This window comes from Lepisma saccharinum, chromosome 14, assembly GCF_977018435.1.
Source record: "Lepisma saccharinum chromosome 14, izLepSacc3.1, whole genome shotgun sequence".
NCBI lineage: Eukaryota > Metazoa > Arthropoda > Insecta > Zygentoma > Lepismatidae > Lepisma > Lepisma saccharinum.
The window spans coordinates 16325547-16344832 of NC_139242.1; the positions used below are offsets into that span (position 1 = coordinate 16325547).

Sequence of the window (19286 nt, forward strand, 5' to 3'; positions counted from 1 at the left end):
CGTGATGTCTAGTTAATAATGTGAAGAGATACTGAACAACAATTGACTTGAGTAGGGGAGGGAAGGATCAGTGGTCACTATGTAATGGTTGAAATGCATCGACTCTTCATATTCTCAAGAAATGAGACATGTGGAAGTAAACAGAGAGAGCTTATGTATCCAAAACTGTTTTTCTGTCCTTGCTTGTTGTTCCTTCCTGTTAACTGCTGTAGTATGGTGTGCTGTCGATGTTTAACTCTGGTGGTGGGTAGGTTGAGCCCCCCCCCCTTTTTTTTTTAGCACACCACACATGGATTCCCCTACTACAGCCATTAACACCAAGGTCAGAGATGACAACAGTGCACCTAGCAGTATTCAACAAACCAAAAGCAACAGAACATGCTAAACAAAACTGCAGCAAGCTTCAATGAGGATGGTGCCAGTGGCCACTGAAATTAATAGAACAATAACTTACACAGTTTAGCCAAGTACATACTACGTCTTCTCTCTATAATAATTCTTTCTGAAAATTCATAACAATGTAACGGTGAAAATAATACATAGGTAGAGTAATATTTAGTACTCCAGTGCAACAAGAAAGTGGTAAATACCAATAAACATGAGACTCAGTTCAAAACATGATCACTTTTCCAAACATATTGGATTAGATACTTTTAAACATCTTTGGAAAGGGTTCATGTTTTGTACTGCACCTTGTGATTCTCAAACTGAATAGTTGTCCACAACAAACTAATTTTTTTTTAAAGAGCATACCTCTACTGCACCACTACAAAAACATTGCTTTTCCCTAGGTAAACAGTCAATTTCCAGAAAAAATAAATTACCTGACTTTTCCAGACTGTTCACTGGACTGCTGTAGAAGGAATTCTAAACAGATGTAATTCTTTTAGAATTTGAAAACAACTTTGCTGGCATAGGTGAAAGTCCAGCATGGACTTCTTCTTGGAAGAAGGTATTTTTAATTGTGATATTTATTGTATTTCGTTAAAATGTCATTTTGATGTTGTTTTGTTAAAGTTAAATTTTGGTTCATAGTCTAAATAGAATAATTATCATTACCAACTATGAATCAGATTTATCTTAGCAATTCTTTGATCAAATCAAAATTTTCTGCTGTTAAAAATGGCACCATAGTCCCTGGGTATGACAATGCAATGTGTCTACATTGTACGTCAAGAGATTGGCAATGAAATTTAGAAAACAGCTGCAAAACACTGGTAATTTCAAAACACATTCTATGTTCAATCCTTAAAAGCAACTAGCCTTAGCAGTTAATTAGTATATGGTCCACAGGTTAACTCTTGGTATGAAATTAACTTTTATGTGCAATTTCACAAATAGTAAAAGTAATAACAGTAATTTTTGCATCTCTCTTGAGAATTCTCTTTTTGAGAAGTAAAAGTAAAACTATTCCACCCAAATATTAGGAAGGATAAATAATCCAACAAAAAATATCTCTTTAAAAAAAAAAAAAAAACTTTATTCGAACACAAATGCATCAACATGAAAAAATCCATCACTTTCTTGAGACCACAAACGAAACATACTTTAGTGTTTGATTGAGTGTCCTTAGATTATCTTACTTGGAAAAAACAAAACACATCATTACACATTAGTCCATTCTTGTCTTCAAGTATCTGGTAGTCACCTTATCCTTCTCACTGAAACAAATATGAAAATTTATGTTAAAAATTTAAATTCTTTAAAACAGATTCTTATCCTCAAATTGTCTACTCTCCACATTTACCCCGATGGTGCAATGGTAGCGTCCTTGCCTTGTAATCAAGGGAGCATGTGTTCGATACCTGGTGGAGGCACAGTGGTTTGGATTCCATTTTAAACTGTAGGTCCAGTCCCGATTATCCTTTCTGTCCATAAAGTGAACTTGAAATAAATACTCAAAACTCCACATTTACAACACGTTTGATTCTTTTACACACTACTGCGACTAATTTTATAAATATTTTTTGTTAGACTAGACTAGAGGTCAGTATTGTGGAGAAGTTACCACACAAAATGGTGATGCGAAACTAACTATTCAGTTGCATTTTGGGACATGCAACCATTAAAACACTGACATCAAGTGGTGTGAGACTAACTTGTCGGAAATAAATTAAGTGCATCAAAAATTGAGTTTTAGTGCATATGACAATAAAAATAATACATTGTCATAACAACATTTGAAAATGGTTAGGCTAAGTTCAAAGTTACACATTTGTGCAGTATCTATAATAATTTAGTCATATGATTACTCAAAATTTATTCATATAATGCACTTAAATGTCTGAAATTACTACTTAAACCAATTTCATTAAATATGATGTTTAAAAAAAGCCAATTTGTATATCATGACAAAATTATCAAATTGTGCAATATTCTGAATTCATATTCATAACAGTTATTTTTGACTGACAATATGAAAAACAAATATCTTCAATCATATGTGTTCTTTCAGATAAGAAAGATAGGATACATTCAAATTTATAATTAAATTTATTAAAATTGTGTATATTTGAATTGGCACCAAGGTTTATATACAAAGGTCAACTCTTTAAAATTGTTCAATGTATAATATGATGTCATACTTGGTATTTTGTATCAACATTCAAAAAATGGTAATTGTACATCATTAGATAAGTATATTGTGATATACATAGTAAAATAGCTGTAACAGAGCAAATATGTACATTTACTACACAAACATTCAAGCTGTTAAGCACTTATGGACAAAAATATAAAACAAAAACAATGGAAGATAACTCATACTAAAAAATCTGGCTTGAACTAGTTGCTCTCATACTAGTTGTCTGTGACTTTAGAGGAATCTCATGATGGATGGAAGATAAGTAAAAATGTGGCTATTGGTGAAGGATTGATATTTGTATAAATCTAGATATTTTGAAAGATTATACTTTGCAAGTTAATCTTTAATAGTTTGTTTAAACTATATAGACATATTTTGTTCATAACAGAATCATGAAAATGCTTTTATAATGGCATAATCTTTAAAAAAGGTTTGGAACTTGTGAAAAGTGCCAAGTTTAAAAATTGGAAGCAGGAAATTATTATCTGCTTGCATCTGCATTATCAAGCTAGTACATGAATAATGCATTACCTCAAATGAATGTTTTGAGAAATAAGACAAAGTGAGAGAAATATCTTCTGCATTTTGGATGTGAATTAACCATATGTGGAGTTTTAAAAATTGAAGAATGGAAGCCATCTTGTAAAACTGGTTGAAGAAATTGACATATTGAGTATACTCAGATGTAGAACTGACGCATGCCCAAATATTAAGAAAAAGACTTACTCTACCTCATATGTTCTTGTAGACAAATGCATAATTTGATGCTCTTGTAACTTTTGTTATTTCTAGTTTTTTATCAATATTATAATTATAAAAATATTTATTATTGTTTGAACTAAACACTATTCATCAGCATATGTAAGCTGGTATTCCTTTTCAACATATATCCGTAGCTCCCTACTGAGCTATAACATTGATTTGAATTTTTGACTGGTATATACATAAAATGATGTGCCAATCAAGACTTCATATTTAACTGAGGACATTTATCAAAGTGATTGATTAGTGAGATAGATTAGACTGAATCGTCTTCTTGATATTTAGTCACACTTTCTTCTTTTCATCACGTTCCATCGTTATATGCATTGGAGAAATTCAATTCTAAATGGCAGAGACGAAAAAAGCATTAAGTGATTATTTTAGAAGCATAGTTTGCTTACTTAGTCAAATGATTATTTTAGAAGCATACTTAATTAATATTTATCAATTCTGCTACAAGAAGCATCACTTACACAATGTGAACAACAGCTCCCCAACCAGAAATAGCATCACGGTCGAAGGCATTAACCAGTGCCTGAGAGATGGTTTCAAATAAATCGTCAGGAGCAAGGTTTGGCTCGTACAGCGCTTCACACATCCCATACAACTGCTCAGAGCATGTTCCACCCACAACGAAGTCCTCAGGGACGTTTGGGCAGCCAATCAAATCCATATTGCACACATACGGTTCATATGTTTTTGGATCTAAACCAGCAATTACTGGTTCAATAAAGTACGGTCCAAATCTGAAATACAATACAAATACAATTATACAGGATTCTTACAAATCTTCTTTTTAAACTTTCTTATATTTCTTTCATTTTAACCCATTTGGTATGGCACCTTTATGTTCTGAACTCCTGGGAAAACCTCAGAATGGTCCTGCAAACGTGGCTAAAATGAAAGAACGTTTGCAACAGGAACCGCTTGTAAGTACTTTAATTTCATTTTCTAATTGTTTGAATGGTAAGAAAGCATGAAAGGGAGGAAAATACACTACCATATTTACTCGTATAAATGCACACTTTTTACAAAAAATTTTGGCCCAAAAACTGTGATGCATATTTATACACGGAATAATTCGGAGAGATCAACATGAAACCACACAGGGTCATTCCATGATTTTCTGACACTTGCATTGATTTTTCATGTTTATGGAACCCTATCATGTTATATATCATTGTAAAGCTTAAATTCAGCAGTTTCTGAATATGCCAACAGTATTCAAGATGGTGACACTAATATTCAATGCGGTTGAAATAAGATCATCACAAAATGAAGGAACGTTCCGATTTTTATGGTACATTGGATGGAAAAAAAGACAAGGAAAAAGACAATAATTAAAATATATTACTGGCCAAATAATATGATTTATATGAAGTAAGTAAATGCCTTAATAGCTCTCTCTCTTCTTCCTCTTCTTTCTTCCTCGAGAAAAGAGGAAAAACTAAGAAATCCTGTGCTGCTAACTGCTAGTTTGAGGGTCATGAATGTGCCTCATACAAATGTTCTGTTAATCACAGAAAAAGTATATATTTTGAATTTTTTTTTTTTAGAAAAAGTAAAGAAGGAATAAGCAAAACTATTTAAAAGTTTAAAGGACATTTCCCACGATTTTTCACTTTGTAATGTAATGTTGACATACCAAGAAAAGCAGTGCCGTTCTGGCAGCATTCAAGCATGGGAATAGGATGCACATCAGTGTTATTTCTTGGGCAACAAAAAATAGAAAACTTCCTGAGCACTGCAAATCCAAAAGGTAATTTTGATCTCGCTCTCTACTATTACAGAATAAATAAGGTGGTTAAAGAGTGAAAGATTTGGGATGCTAAACTCAGTGGAGGGGGGGAGGTGTCCTGGGTTGGTGACTTATTGTTTACACAAGAGGATATTCTCCTCTTGGTCCACATAGCAACAGGTCTAATTGAATAGGTATGATGCCATTCACTGTTGATCGGCATAGTAACAGCGTTATGACCTACAACTAAGAGAGCCAATTTCTTAAACCTGGATTGTACTGCGCATTATATATGATATATAATTATTGTCACTTTTCCCCATCAAAAACCTGGGTGAGCATTATACATAAATAAATGCATTATATTTGTGCAAAAATTTACATGAACTTTGAAAACGTACCTTCTTTCATAGAGAAGATTTGATATCATAGCTGTAAATGTTTTGGGAGATATCTGCCTATTTTCTTTCAGTTCATACAAGTTGAGCCTAAATCTCAATCGCTGATAGACAGTTTGTGTGTCGGTTGCTAACCCTGGTAGTGCCAAGAACAAATGGGGCCCCATTCGAAAGATCCTCTGGAAAGAAAAAGAACAATCTTGTAGTGCATATATGACAAGACAGCAAATTAATAAGTAGAATAATCCCTGAAAGTGTGTATTTTGCCTGTTGTTTAGTATAATTTGCTCTAAGTAAACTTTAAGGGCTAATGCCATGATACCATTATTCCTTCATATCTTGATTAACCTAATGGTGAAATTATGACATTCAGTCAACAAAAGAAACAGACTTTGGGCTAGAAAGTCAAGAAACCAGTTGGAGAACCAACAAAGCTTGATAATTCTACAAAGAGTTTAACAAAAACTTTCAGCATTAAAATACAAATTTGAAATGATACGGTACATGAAATGTGCCTGTCCTTCTAAAAAAATAATAATCACATTTTCATTTATTTAATCACCACAAAACAAGGACTTACATCAAAATCCACTGCTAGCGTCTGTGCTCGAACACCGAATCTTCTATCTGAAGCAATAGCAACACAATCTTTCCCTTTCATAGCCACTACGGCACCACCATTATATGCTAGAATAGACTGGAATGAGAAAAGAATATTTTGTAACAATTTTTTTTTGCAAATATCAAATGTTCATTTTGTATACTCATTACGGCAAAGATGTAAAAATTTATAAAAATAAGTTTATGATTGATTGATTGAATTAAAAATGTTGGATGTGTCAGCACATTAGGCCATCTTGCACCCTTACATGAAAATTTAAAACAAGGGGTATAGAAAACCCCTTGGGAAAAAATAAGGTATGACTGAAGATGACTGGACCCCTCTCCGATTTTATTCATATTTGGCATACTTACTAATTGAGGCCTCCTAATGACAAATCTGACGTTAAAATTTATCGGAAACGTCTAGAAATTGCAAAATAATTGCGAACCATTGACGTGTGCTTAGGTTAGGCAAACATAGTTAAAATTTCGTGTCATGGTAGTATCCGGATCTAGAAATTGCAAAATAATAGTGAACCATTGACGCTAGCCCCACCAACCAATGACATGTGGTTAGGTTAGGCAAACATAATTAAAATTTGGTGTCGTGGTAGTATCAGGATTATATACCTTTGCGGTAACAATTTACTATCATTCGGACACCTAAAACTTCTTAGTTTCGTCAATTTTTGACATTCGTACTTAACTATCTGCTTCACGGAACACTCCGTGAATGGTTTTTGGGACTATCCATCCCGGAATCGGTGGAAAATTTAAACTAAAAATTTATTTTAGTTGGAAATTTTTGAGTCCAAATTTCCCACAGATTCCAGGCTCCGCCCCTGGGGTAATTGACCCACCGCCCCCAACCGCTATCGCAGCCCCGCATTTCACACAAAACACCTTCCCGATATTAGACAATACTACAGGAACTTATTAAGGTAAGTAGTTTCAGTAAAAATCTAATATATTCCCCGGACAACTATAACCGCTTCGTTTTGTCAATGTTTGACATTTGTACTTACCTATCTTTAAGGTGTATTCACGTTTTTCGTCAAGGAATCGGATATTTAAACTAAAAATACAATTTTCCCGATTCCGGGCTCCGCCCCTGGGGTAATTGACCTACACCCCTAACTGCTAACGTGGGCCTGCCTCCGCTACGGCTCCCCGGCTATATCTATAGAGTCCCTGTTAAAGGCATGTTAGAAATTGGCCGGAGTCACCTGCCCCCAAATGAGCCCCAATCTTTTAAATTTGAAGAAATCCGTTAAATAACACAAAACACCTTCCAGATGTTAGACAATGCTACAGGAACTTATTACCGTAAGTAGTTTCTTCTGTAGAAATGAAGAAATCTGTCCGAAGGATAGTAAACTAGTACCGCAAAATAAACTACATGTTTTATTACAGCGAAAGCAATTGGAAAATAGTACTCTATTTTGATTACAATACAAGCTATGTACAAAATCCCATTTTACAGCTCTGTGATGCATTATGAGTAGACATTTACATTTTACAAGCCATGACGGAAGTGTTCTTCAAATTCCATGACACTATATATGCAGTATCGTACTAATATATTATTAATGTGTTTAGCAAACTGCTTGTTTTCTAAATTACGTATAGAAGCTGGTAGCGAATTGAATAATCTCATTCCATTATGTTTAAAATTTTGTTGAGTCTTGCACAGTCATGTACGTTAGATCGCAACCTAAAACTGGGGAGGTTTTCCTTTATGTACATTAAACTATGATAAATATTTGGTAATTGTCTGTTATATCGGAGACACATTTCTATCGGTTATTTTCAGTTTTAAATGTTTCGTACTTACCAACTGTGTATTGCGGAACATAGTTGAAGGTGCCATTATGCTTTTTACACGAAAATAACTTCGATTTTTCACATTACGAGTAATTCTTTTGGGCCCTTTCTTCCGTTGCGGAACATACAATATGGCGCGCACAGCTGTGGATCATTACACGTCATGCTTGTTTTTTGTCGATTTGGAGTGGGTATGCAGTGTTTCAACCTTCTTAACCAAAAAATACATACTTTCGTGTTCATTATGTCATCACAAACCATTGACGGATAGCCCCACAAACCATTGATGGATAGACCCAAAAACCATTCACGATAGCCCCACGAACCATTTCCGGCAAGGTTAGGTTAGGTTGGGTTATGTTAGGTAAGCATAGTTAAAAAAAAAAAAAAATTCTGGTAAAAAAAGGCACGTTTGGAAACACTGGCGAGACCGCATGACTTTCGACGCTTGCGCCATCTGCAGGTACATAATGGAAACAACGGCATAATGTTGTCGCTTTGCACAAAATGTAAGTTTATTATATCAAAAGTGCTTATTTCTTGTTGTGCAGCATTCTACGGTGAGAAAATACCTCCAAGAACTTTCAAAATGCTACAGAAACTCATTTCCGTAAGTAGTTTCTTCTGTAAAAATTAAGAAATGTGTCTCCGATATAACAGACATTTACCAAATATTTATAGAGGGCACTGTCATAATATGGTGTTCCTTAAAGAATTCCCTACATGACTCCATATCCTGTACTCCTTTAATACAACGTATAGCCTTCTTTTGCCATTTAAAGCCTTCCTTTGCACCTGTAGTTTCCCCATAGCAAATTTGGAGCGAATTTACAATATAGAGAAAGTTTCCAATTTTGTTAATTTTCGGTATACTAACTAATTTTGACCTCCTAATCACGAATCTGTTGAAAAAAACCGGGGGTCACATCTGAAAATTTAAAAAAAGCAGATTTAATTTTTATATATATATATATATAGGTGTATACCTATGCCTAGTTTTATGAACAAAAATGTAATCTCCTGTCATTGTGTCCAACCACGCCGTTGTTTTACAAGTAAATGATTTATGATGTTCAATTCTAGTACGATCCCTATTTTTTCGATGAATTTAGGGGTGAAATGAGTGCTAATGGAACCTAACCTAACAGGTCTAACCTAACCTTGTGTGAATGGTTCGTGGGGTTACCCGAAGATGGTTTGTGGGGCTACCCGTGGATGATTTTTGGGGCTAACGTCAATGGTTTGTGGGGCTACCCGTGGATGGTTTTTTGCGCTAACAAACAATTTTTCATCAAAATGTACAATTTCCAGACGTGACCCCCGATTTTTTACAACAGATTCGTGATTAGGAGGCCAAAATTAGTTAGTATACCGAAAATTAACGAAATTGGAGACTTTCTCTATATTGTAAATTCTTACCGCAAATTTCCATACAGTAAGTGTGAATGAAAAGAGTGTACTACACAGAGCACAGATATCATCATTTCCTCACTTGCAGACCTTTTTAATTTCCGCAATACATATAAGACACGGGCAAGTTTCTTACATAGTTCCTGGGTATGAACTGACCAGTTTAATTTTATATCTAAATATATGCCAAGCAATTTTACATAATCCTGATTATTTAAGGTGCATGGTGGGTTATTTAAGTAGAAAAAGTGAGTTTCTGTTTTTGTCGTATTTAACACCAAGCTATTTGTTTTAAACCATAAAGAGGAAGCATTTAACATTTCTTTATTTTTGATACTAAGGTTAAGAATACTATGATCATTTGCAATAAAGGTAGTGTCATCAGCATAGATAGCTGTTCTATACGGTAGGCAATTAGGTAGGTTATTCATATAAACTAAACACAAAATTTTATAACTAGAAAAAACTTGCTTAGGCTGAGAATACATCAATGATTAACGATGTACCGCCCGTTGGAGGCGAATTGGGAACTTCTACGTCTTTACGTTCTTAATTTTTCTGCACGATTACGATCATTATTATTACCGAATATTGGAATTAATTCATGCCCGATTATTACACTTTGCTACCTCAGATTAACACTTTCCTACGATACAATTCACCATTATTTTGTATGTTCGAAATGTGCATAAATTTCACTTACCATAATGAACGATGATTACTTGTAGGCCTGTAATTTTACCTGAATTTTACCGACACACCGCAGTGACAAAAGCAAATTTCTGTTTTCGCTAGAGATAGCAACAGTGATTGTGAAAATTTTTCAGTTCCTTCTGTTCCGCTTCTCGCACTTTTTGCTTTCTGAATTTTATAGTGGAATAAATTTCCCGAATTCTTCATTATCTTATCTTATCTGCACATGTGCTTTTGAAATAATTAAGAAAGAAAATAATAAAGAGAAATACAACAACAACCCAACCTCTCTAGTGATAACTGGCACACCTGGTAACTCGTAACCTTAAGTTCGTAACTGGCAACATTGAAAGGAAAGCGGGAAGATCGTTGATGGTACGCGAATGAGTGAATAATTTGGTAAGTTTATAAAAAGATTGCGTATTTTGTAACATTATGTGATGTAGTATTAAAATGTACCATTACCAAGTCGAATACCTATATTTTTAAAAATATGTATTAGTTGCTGAAACTAGATACAGAAACAATAGGGTTACAATAGGATTACGCTTCCTGCCTTAGTAGTTGAAAATTGAAAGGATGAAATTATGAATTGAATGTTAATCGCGAACATAGTTACGAGAATACACTGGTTGCGTAGTGTATCGAATAACCTTCGATTTTCACGAAATTTTGCACTTTTATTAGGAAGAAATTGTTTCTCAAGCTTGTTGATATTCAGAAAAGTGCAGTCAGGTTGCTTGTTGATATTCAGGGAAGTACTGTCGGGTTCGAAGTGTATCTAAAAAAAAAAAAAAAAAATCCGCCCTCTTGCATTAAATGCGATGAATTATGGATGATCGTAAACGTAGTTTTGAAACGCTAATCATTGCAAGAAATAGTCGTTTTCTTCATAAAATAAGGGTGTTTACTCCGTTCTGGACGTGACCGCAAAATTTTAACTGCAGATTCGTGATTACGAGGCCAAAATTGGATTCAAATAAAAAGAGTTATTTATGTTGAGAAAAAAACTTAAAAATTATCGTAGACTAGTGGGAATGAATGTAGAAGTAAATCGGAACATTAGTAGAATGCATTTAGGGACTTCATTTTAATGCTATGAGAACCAGGGTTGGCATTTTGCCCAGGTTTTTTCATATAAAACCCGGGCAAAACTTTTTTTTTCAGGTTGTTTATAAATATACATATTTTAAAAATGAAATATATTGGAACATTCAATTTGTATTGTTTTAGTTCACTGAATCAAAAACTATTTAATATTTTCTGTTAACATAGTTAAGAATTGACAATCAAGGTCTCACACCTTGAAATGATTAAACTAAACACATACATAACCCGTGGTGCAACAGACCATTGAGGGCCCAGGCCTACCTACCGACTGCCGGCCGCACTCCCACCTGATCCTAATCTGAGGTGGGAGATCTTCCAACCATTAACGGGGTGACTTGTGGTCAGCACGATGAACTGCCAGTCAAAGAAGACCGGGGTTCGAATCTTGAGGTGGGTGATCTAAGGTTTGAATTTTTCCAGTCTTGTCCTTGCATAAAGCAGCTCTGGAACTCACCCAACCTCAAATCAATGGGTCCTGCGGGGTTAAAGCTGCCGAAGTTTAGTTGTGCTCACATCACCTCCAAAATGGACGAGATCAAGAATATGTTGGGCCCTACCCCTATATCCCCTGAATGTGCCTTCATGGCACGGTGCTATATGCATGAGGAACTTTTACCTTTACCTACTATACAACATATGATAACTGTACACACCCTTTTTTATCTGCTTCCATACAGTTTGTTCACAGTTGTGTTTTCCAATAATTTTTGTGGATATTTCAAGTTTAAATATCTCCTCCGTGTATTAACCATGCCAAAATTATAAGGCTAACATATTTAATTGTCTTGACCTATTTCATCCAAATGGAATACCGTATCCATCCTCCAAAATATCTGGTTGCTATAAAACTTACAGTTCCCATGGTCAAAACATTAGTGGCCCCCATTAGGGTCCCGACATACATATTGCTCTGTGGTTTTTAAGCACAGGTGGAAAATGGAAATATACAGTATATGTAAAAGTTTGAATGTTTGTAAATGCTCTGGCCTAGGTTGATTTTTGCCCGGTAGCTGGGGAAGCCAACGGTTGTTTTCCCTCAACAGCCTTCTCTGTTTTCGGACAAAACACAACCGAGAGCAGTTGTTAATATATTGTAACATAAGGATGTATATACAGAGTAGGGGAAGTATGTAAAATAAATTGTGTACATAACAGAGATCTGCACTATATTGTTAAAAAAATATATTTTTCAAGCCATAGCTTAAGAAATGCCCTAAAATATTTAAGTCTCTTTTCTTAATGTCCAATAATGTAGTTTAGGCAGATATTTGAAAGTTTCATCAGAATTTGGAGCTACCTCAGAATATGAAAAATCAATTTTTCATCCACCAACTTGAAATGCTTTCAACAAGTACAAATGCAAAATGAAATCATTCCCTGGGGTTGTGTATTTCAGACATGAATTTCAGCTTAAGAACTCTAAGTTTGCTACAGATATCCAAGTCTCAAAATTGGTGTCTTTCCCCCACCCTTCCTAAACCATGCACTATATTACAGAATTTTTATTAAATACTTCAAGCTCAAGTAATGTCCTAACATAGCTGAGATTGGTTTTCTTAATCTACGAAAATCTAACCTCAAATATTTGCATAACTTAAAGCTCTCGCAAGGCATGTTAAATCAGTCTGTCATGTACCATCTTTAAACATGGTGACAATTTTTTCTCAGATACAATATGACATCAATCCTTTAAGTTATCTTGCAGCTCTAAAAATTAAACTCAAAATCTTTACATTTATGGCAAAATGTATGTTTGCGATTTTAGCACCACTCCTCTCCTAAACTATGAAATATAATTTTAAAAGTTTTACTGAAAAATTGAGGACCGACGAATTATCTACAATGACTGAATTTAATTCCTTATACTTTGGGGAAAAATAGAGCATGGTATAGAGGAACATGAGGAAAATCAGTTTTTCATTCACCATCTTGGAACACATTGTTCAATTTCACTCACATGTAATACGATTGCAGTCTGTCAAGTTTTGTAGCTGCAGAAACATGTTATCATGGTCACTAAATATATGATTTGTCTTTCTTTGCCCATCCGCCCCACCCATGCTCCTCCTAAAACATTCATTACGTTTCGATAATTTTATTGTGAATTTACAGTGCAGATGATGTCACAATGCTCCTGAAAGTTTTATGCACAAGGCTCGAAATTGTAGTCTCTAAAAAGGTTTGAAAATGTCAAAAATGGTCAAAATATGAAAGTATACGTATGCATTGTATTTACTTGAGTACTCCACACCCCTATTTTTAAGAAATATAGAAATTGTGGTAGATTATGAGAGTGCTAGACTTCTTGTGTATAGAGCTCCTAACCACAAATAACATTTATCCTACATGGGCAAGCAACCCATTACGTTGAATCAATGCGCTGAACTGGAGGTAGGGAGGGGTCACTGTCTCAGTGCAAGGCATTGGAAGGAAAACAGAAGATTTGCGCACATACTAAATTTTGAGAAATGAATCATTTGAAAAGTGTTGGTTTAATTATACCCCAGTTAACTTTTTCTACTTTCACAGTTTTCCTTTGTAATGTTTTATACGTGAGAAAATTTATTGTAAAAGTTGATCATCACAGGTTAAACTATGTGGCTTGCCTACATATGGAAGTGACTGATATCTAAAGTGCTACCACATTTCAAAATTGTAAGCTTTGTTTGTTCAATGTTTTATGTAAATATTTCAGACCCTCTTGATTTTTGTTTCTTGGATATATGTTCGTATTATTTCTGTTAATCTATTTCTAGCATAATTTGAGAATAATATGCTGAAAAAACCCATTGTGACTTGTACAGCATTAATTATTTTGTGTATTATAAGTTTGGCTAAACCTTTATTTCAAAAGTTTTCTCAAACTGTTGACAATTCTAAAACCTCACAATTATTTAAAGCAATAATTTACAACATTTTCTGAAGAAATAAAACGTTTTGAGTGTTTTTTTTGGTGGGTTTTTAAATGGTGGCTTTTTCTGAAAAAACCCATGTGGCACACCCAGGTCAACCCTGAAGAGAACCAAACCTGACCTGCCTAACCTAACCACGAAAGCATTTATTGAACAAAGTCTTAAGTAATCGCTAAAATCCCGCAGTATGTGTTAACAGACGTAAATTGAGATCGAACCATGTAAAAGTATGGCCTGCATAAGTGAAAACCTGCCGAGCACTTTCGCCCCATTTTATTAATAAGAGCCAGTTGTATGCAATCTCAAGTAACGAAAGAGCATGTACAAAAGATAATGCCATCAAACTTAGCACTCCTAACTTAAGAAAAGCATCGGAAATTGCTATCAGCCTCAAACCTAACACCCCTAACTTAACGATGTAAACTTTTTACATCTTTCAAGTCCCTTCTATACACAGATATGATAATTGAGGCTGGACCTCACTGGCATGAGTTGTTTCTGCTCAGGTAGGCTACACTTGTCATAAAGTTTGAAGTAGAATCTGAACCATTATGCAGTGTACCTTCCAAAAAGAACAGCCCAGGATTGATAACAAGACAACCATTTTACCACAATACCATTGGGATGGCCCCTCGAAGCTGCTATAGTTTCATTTTTGCATTAAACCATTATGATCTCTTGTGCTTGTATTGGAATTAACTGAAATTTCTTCATTTCAGAGTTCAAGATGGCTCATTTTGAATTTGTGATACCTCTTAACAAAGATGATCTTCTGCAAGCTGATGCAACTAACCAATTCACCGTGTCACAGGTGTATTCTATCAGAGAGGTTGCAGAGAGATTACAAGGTATTGATTTTTCTTCTGTATGGATCTGTATGGTATGATTTTTAATGTTGGACATCTTGAAAATTCAAGGAATGTTTGTTATGATTGTTGTACAGTCATGGACGCTTGTAGGTTTTAACAAATTCATTGGCTTTCAAACGATCAGTGTCTGGGACTATGAATAGGAATTTTTCATATATTTGTAAACAATAATTTGCAGGAATAATAGATGGCCTTGTGTAAAATGAAACACTTCAATACAGAATATCCCGGTTTAACCTCTTAACATACAGATTATTCCAAAAAAATATGTTTCAATTTCATCTATTATTTTTATTGCTGAAATGTAATAAGCACTTAGGTACAATAATCATGACACCTATTAGATTAATTTTTAGGAACTCAACAATGAAATATTGATCTCTCAAGAGTACCTATTTTGTAACCCGAGTATATACGTGATGAAAATAAACAGCAATTTTTCTTATCTCTCATTTGAAGCTACAGGTGGGAGTTGTCCAGAAGTACCAATTTCACAAAGGAAAATGCATATTATTACTCAACATTTAACTAAAAGGCACATTAGCACAAATACTGTACACCGACACATCTGTTTATATGTTAGTGGCCATGTGATAGGCCCTGAAACTTGGATCAATGCACAAAGCTACATCACACTCCTCACACATATACCTTGCGCTACTTACATCTCAACAATATCATCATCAATAAATTTAATTACATAGTACATTACATTCTCAGTACATTGCTTGAAATGAATTGCAGGATTACTTGTGAAAGGAAAATGAGGTACTGCAGAAGTTGTCCAGATGTATCAATTTCACACCACTGTCTGGCACTTGCAATATAACCATTAAATGAATCTGAGGAGTGACTGTCCCCAACACTCTCTTCAGCACTTTCAGACTCGCTAAATTCACTATCAAAATCTTCGTCACTCTCCATTTTTATGAGACACGCATAAGAGGAGTGGTAGCTGCTGGAACTATCTGACTTAGAGACGGTACTGGCAACAGCAAGAATGCAAATGCAAAACGAAAACAAATTCAGCAATATCTAGCTCAATAACAAGAACTAAATGAAAAACGAAAGTGATTATGGCGATATCTAATGAGAATCACAAGAAACAAGAAGAAACTAGTATACTCTGGCACAGGGTGGATAAATCATGATTTTTATTTAAAAAATATTTTTTGATGATTTTCTTTATTTAAATCTTATTTATTATTATTTTTTTTTTTTAAAAAAAAACACCCTTAAAATTGCTTGCATGATTTTTGGTGCCATACACTGAGATGTATGCGTTTTTAGAGAAAGGCTTTTACTGGTAAATGGCCCTGTAAAATATTTGAACAGTTTGATTAACCCTCCGTAACCCGCACAGCAGCACTGAGTGTCGCTTTTTTAAAAATTTTGAATTATTTTTTTTACCAGCGCAATAATGGTCGGGAAAGCACTAGGTAACTTATCTTCACTATTCCCTCGAAAACATAGAGGCGTTGGCAACTTTTTTCTCTCATTCTTTCAGTTGCTTACACATCTCTGAAGGGACTGGTCCCCCTTTGGCAGCACTCAGTATCTCGTGCAGGAATGTTTCATATCTTAAATTACAGGAAGCCAGCCATGAATTTGGAGGAAGTATAAAGAATAAAACAATGGTACGTTGTTCGGGATGCAAATTATTTGTATGCAGAAACCATTGTAATACCAATATGAAATGTCAAGAGTTGTCAAAATTACAATATTGAAAAGTGACAACATTCAGTTCCTTTTATTTAAGTCATTATGTCTTTTCTTATGTATACCTCGTAAGAGTATGAGAAACAAATTGAGATTTGAACATTATAAAAAATTTTGTAAGTTTCTTCTACGTGTGTATTCTACATTTAATTTTTTTTTCTGCGAATCAATAAGATTTTTACTGAGAATTTTGGAACAAATAGTTTCTTTTTAAGATCATATACGATTTCAATTCGTTTTGAAAAATATGTTGAAAATACTTTGATAATTTTGCGAATGGTGAGTTCATGTTATAGTGCCTTCATTATATGGTACAAATCTAAGTTTGTAATTCTATGAGACTCTTTCTTTTTTTTTACTTTTCTTTTAATAGCTAATAAAAATGTTCATGCATATTTTTCCTCATTTCCAGTAAGTGTAATTCAACCTCGATATTGATCAATAATACACGTAAATAATGTTGGTTTTGATGAGGCGGCACTGAGTGCTGCATGTGGGACATTTGTGCTGCAATGAGGAAGCAGATGACGGAGGGTTAAAGTAAATAAAAACTTACATGTACAAGGGTTGTTCAAGGTTGACCGGGATTTTCATACGTAAAAAATCGATGAATAGCCGGATCATGATGAAACGTGCGGGTGACGTAATGTATTCCTTCGCGAGTAACTAGTGCCCGGCATGACGTATTTCGTGCATGCGCAGCAGTTGCAGCGAACATGGTGGCAAGCAGTGTGTCTGTGGCTGTGGAGCAGCGGTGTGTAATCAAATTTCTCGTGAAGGAGAAAGTGAAACCAGCTGAGATTTTCAGACGATTGCAAGCACAGTATGGTGAAGAAACGATGTCGCGGACAAGAGTGTACGAATGGTGTGAGCAGTTTCGCGAAGGACGGGAGCTGGTGACAAATGAAGTGCATGAACACATTCGCCCGACTGCAGTCACTCCAGTGAATATCGCACGTGTTGAGCAAATGATTCTTGAGAACCGGCGAGTAACAGTGCGGGATATTGCTGCCGAGGTGAATATCAGTGTCGGGAGTGTTGAGACAATCATTCACGACCACTTACGCTTCCGCAAAATCTGTGCAAGGTGGGTTCCCCGCCAGCTGACATTCGATCAGAAGTGGACACGCAGGACGGTCCGTGAACAGCTTCTGAATCGGTTTCAAGCAGAAGGTGATGAATTGTTGCAATCCATCATCACGTGTGATGAAACATGGTTGCACAATTCAACCCCAGAGACCAAAAGACGCAGCATGGAGTGGCGGCATAAAGGTTTCCCGCCCCCCAAGAAAAGCAAAACGCAGCCGTCCGTTGGAGAGATCATGGCAAGTGTCTTCTGGGACATGAAGGGCGTTATCCATGTGGATTTTCTGGACAAAGGGAGCACGATTAATGCCCAGTATTACTCCACATTGTTGAGTGGTGCTGTACGAAAGTCCATTCGCAAGAAAAGACCTGGGATGTTGTCTGGAAATGTCATTCTTCTCCATGACAATGCCCGCCCTCACACGGCCAATGTGACAACAACAACTCTGGCCGACATGCGCTGGGAAGTTCTGCCCCATCCCCCCTACTGTCCGGATTTAGCCCCCGGTGATTATCATTTGTTTGCACCCCTTAAAGACCATCTGGGAGGGAAGAAATTCACGACAGACGAAGCACTGCGGAGCGATGTCCTCCAGTGGCTACGACAACAACCAAGTTCTTTCTACACCAAAGGAATTCGGGAGCTGCCAGAACGATGGCAACGGTGCCTCGGCGTGCACGGAGAATACTTTGAAAAACTGAAATAGTTTGGTGTTCCTTCTGCTACCTATTTCCTCTGCAGAAATAAAAGTCCAGGTCAACCTTGAACGACCTTTGTAAATGTACATTTTTCTGTTTCTGATACTTCAGATAATGAACCAAACGTGAAAGTAAAACATTCTTTGATGCACAATATAATTGTAACTTAAAATATTTTTTATAGTCTTTGTAGCTGAATTTTGGCAATTTTTTAATGATAGTTTGCAAAATATCAGCTGCCATGTTTATTTACAGTTTAATGTTGATGACACTACAGGATGGGAAATAACCTTTTGCTAGGGGTCCACAGTAAAATGTAACAACAATTAAGAAATTATGGTAATACAAAATATTTACTACGACAAATGTGGTTACAAAAACAAAATTAAAAGTTAGTATGTCCGCCGCTTGCTTCCCTCACAGCACGAAGACGATCAGGCTAGGAGCTCAGAAGATTCGCAAAGAAGTTCGTATTCCATTCCTTGTCACAAAGGACTTGTTCCAGATGGAGTGTTGCCCGGCAATAGCGGTCCGGTCCACGTTCCACTATCATCAAGGACTCAACTGCGTCCTTCAGAATAGCCCCAAAGTGTACCGCTGCATTCAGGTCCGGTGATGCACCCGGCCATTCAGAACTGCTGAAGAAGTCAATGCCACTTCGCCGAAGAAGGTTTTGGGTAGCATTTGCCTTGAAGCAAGGTGCTTTGTCGTGAACTAACTTTTAATTTTGTTTTTGTAACCACAATTGTCATAGTAAACATTTGGTATTACCATAATTTCTTAATTGTTGTTACTTTTTCCAGCAGACCCCTAGCAAAAGGTTATTTCCCACCCTGTATTTACTGTTTAACATGATTAGAAATTTAAGTGTGTTTGCAT

General features: G+C 35.6%; 2 protein-coding genes across 2 annotated transcripts in view; one reads left to right on the top strand and one right to left on the bottom strand.

Annotated features, from left to right (window-relative positions):
* Nucleotides 1–1467: 1467 nt before the first annotated feature.
* Nucleotides 1468–10130, bottom strand: Prosbeta3 (proteasome subunit beta type-3). Its single transcript, XM_083134842.1, has 5 exons — nt 10023–10130; nt 6063–6179; nt 5486–5661; nt 3820–4092; nt 1468–1661 (listed from the first exon to the last, which is right to left on the bottom strand). Exons 1-5 carry the CDS (start codon nt 10023–10025, stop codon nt 1613–1615), a joined length of 618 nt encoding a protein of 205 aa, XP_082990968.1. The 5' UTR covers nt 10026–10130; the 3' UTR covers nt 1468–1612.
* Nucleotides 10131–10346: 216 nt separating this feature from the next.
* Cap-D2 (CAP-D2 condensin subunit) overlaps nt 10347–19286 on the top strand; it is a 98420-nt gene continuing 89480 nt past the window's right edge. Inside the window, exons 1-2 of the mRNA XM_083135185.1 lie at nt 10347–10411; nt 14754–14882. Coding sequence (XP_082991311.1) covers nt 14762–14882 — 121 coding nt within the window. The 5' untranslated portion in view covers nt 10347–10411; nt 14754–14761. The remainder of the gene's footprint in view (nt 10412–14753; nt 14883–19286) is intronic.

What these genes read in the sequence shown, in the direction of transcription:
- Prosbeta3 (XM_083134842.1), bottom strand. An exon ending in CGCTAGCAGTGGATTTTGAT is followed by an intron (nt 5,662 to 6,062) that starts GTAAGTCCTTGT and finishes TTTTCTTTCCAG; the next exon opens with AGGATCTTTCGAATGGGGCC. An exon ending in GGAGCTGTTGTTCACATTGT is followed by an intron (nt 1,662 to 3,819) that starts GTAAGTGATGCT and finishes TATTTGTTTCAG; the next exon opens with TGAGAAGGATAAGGTGACTA.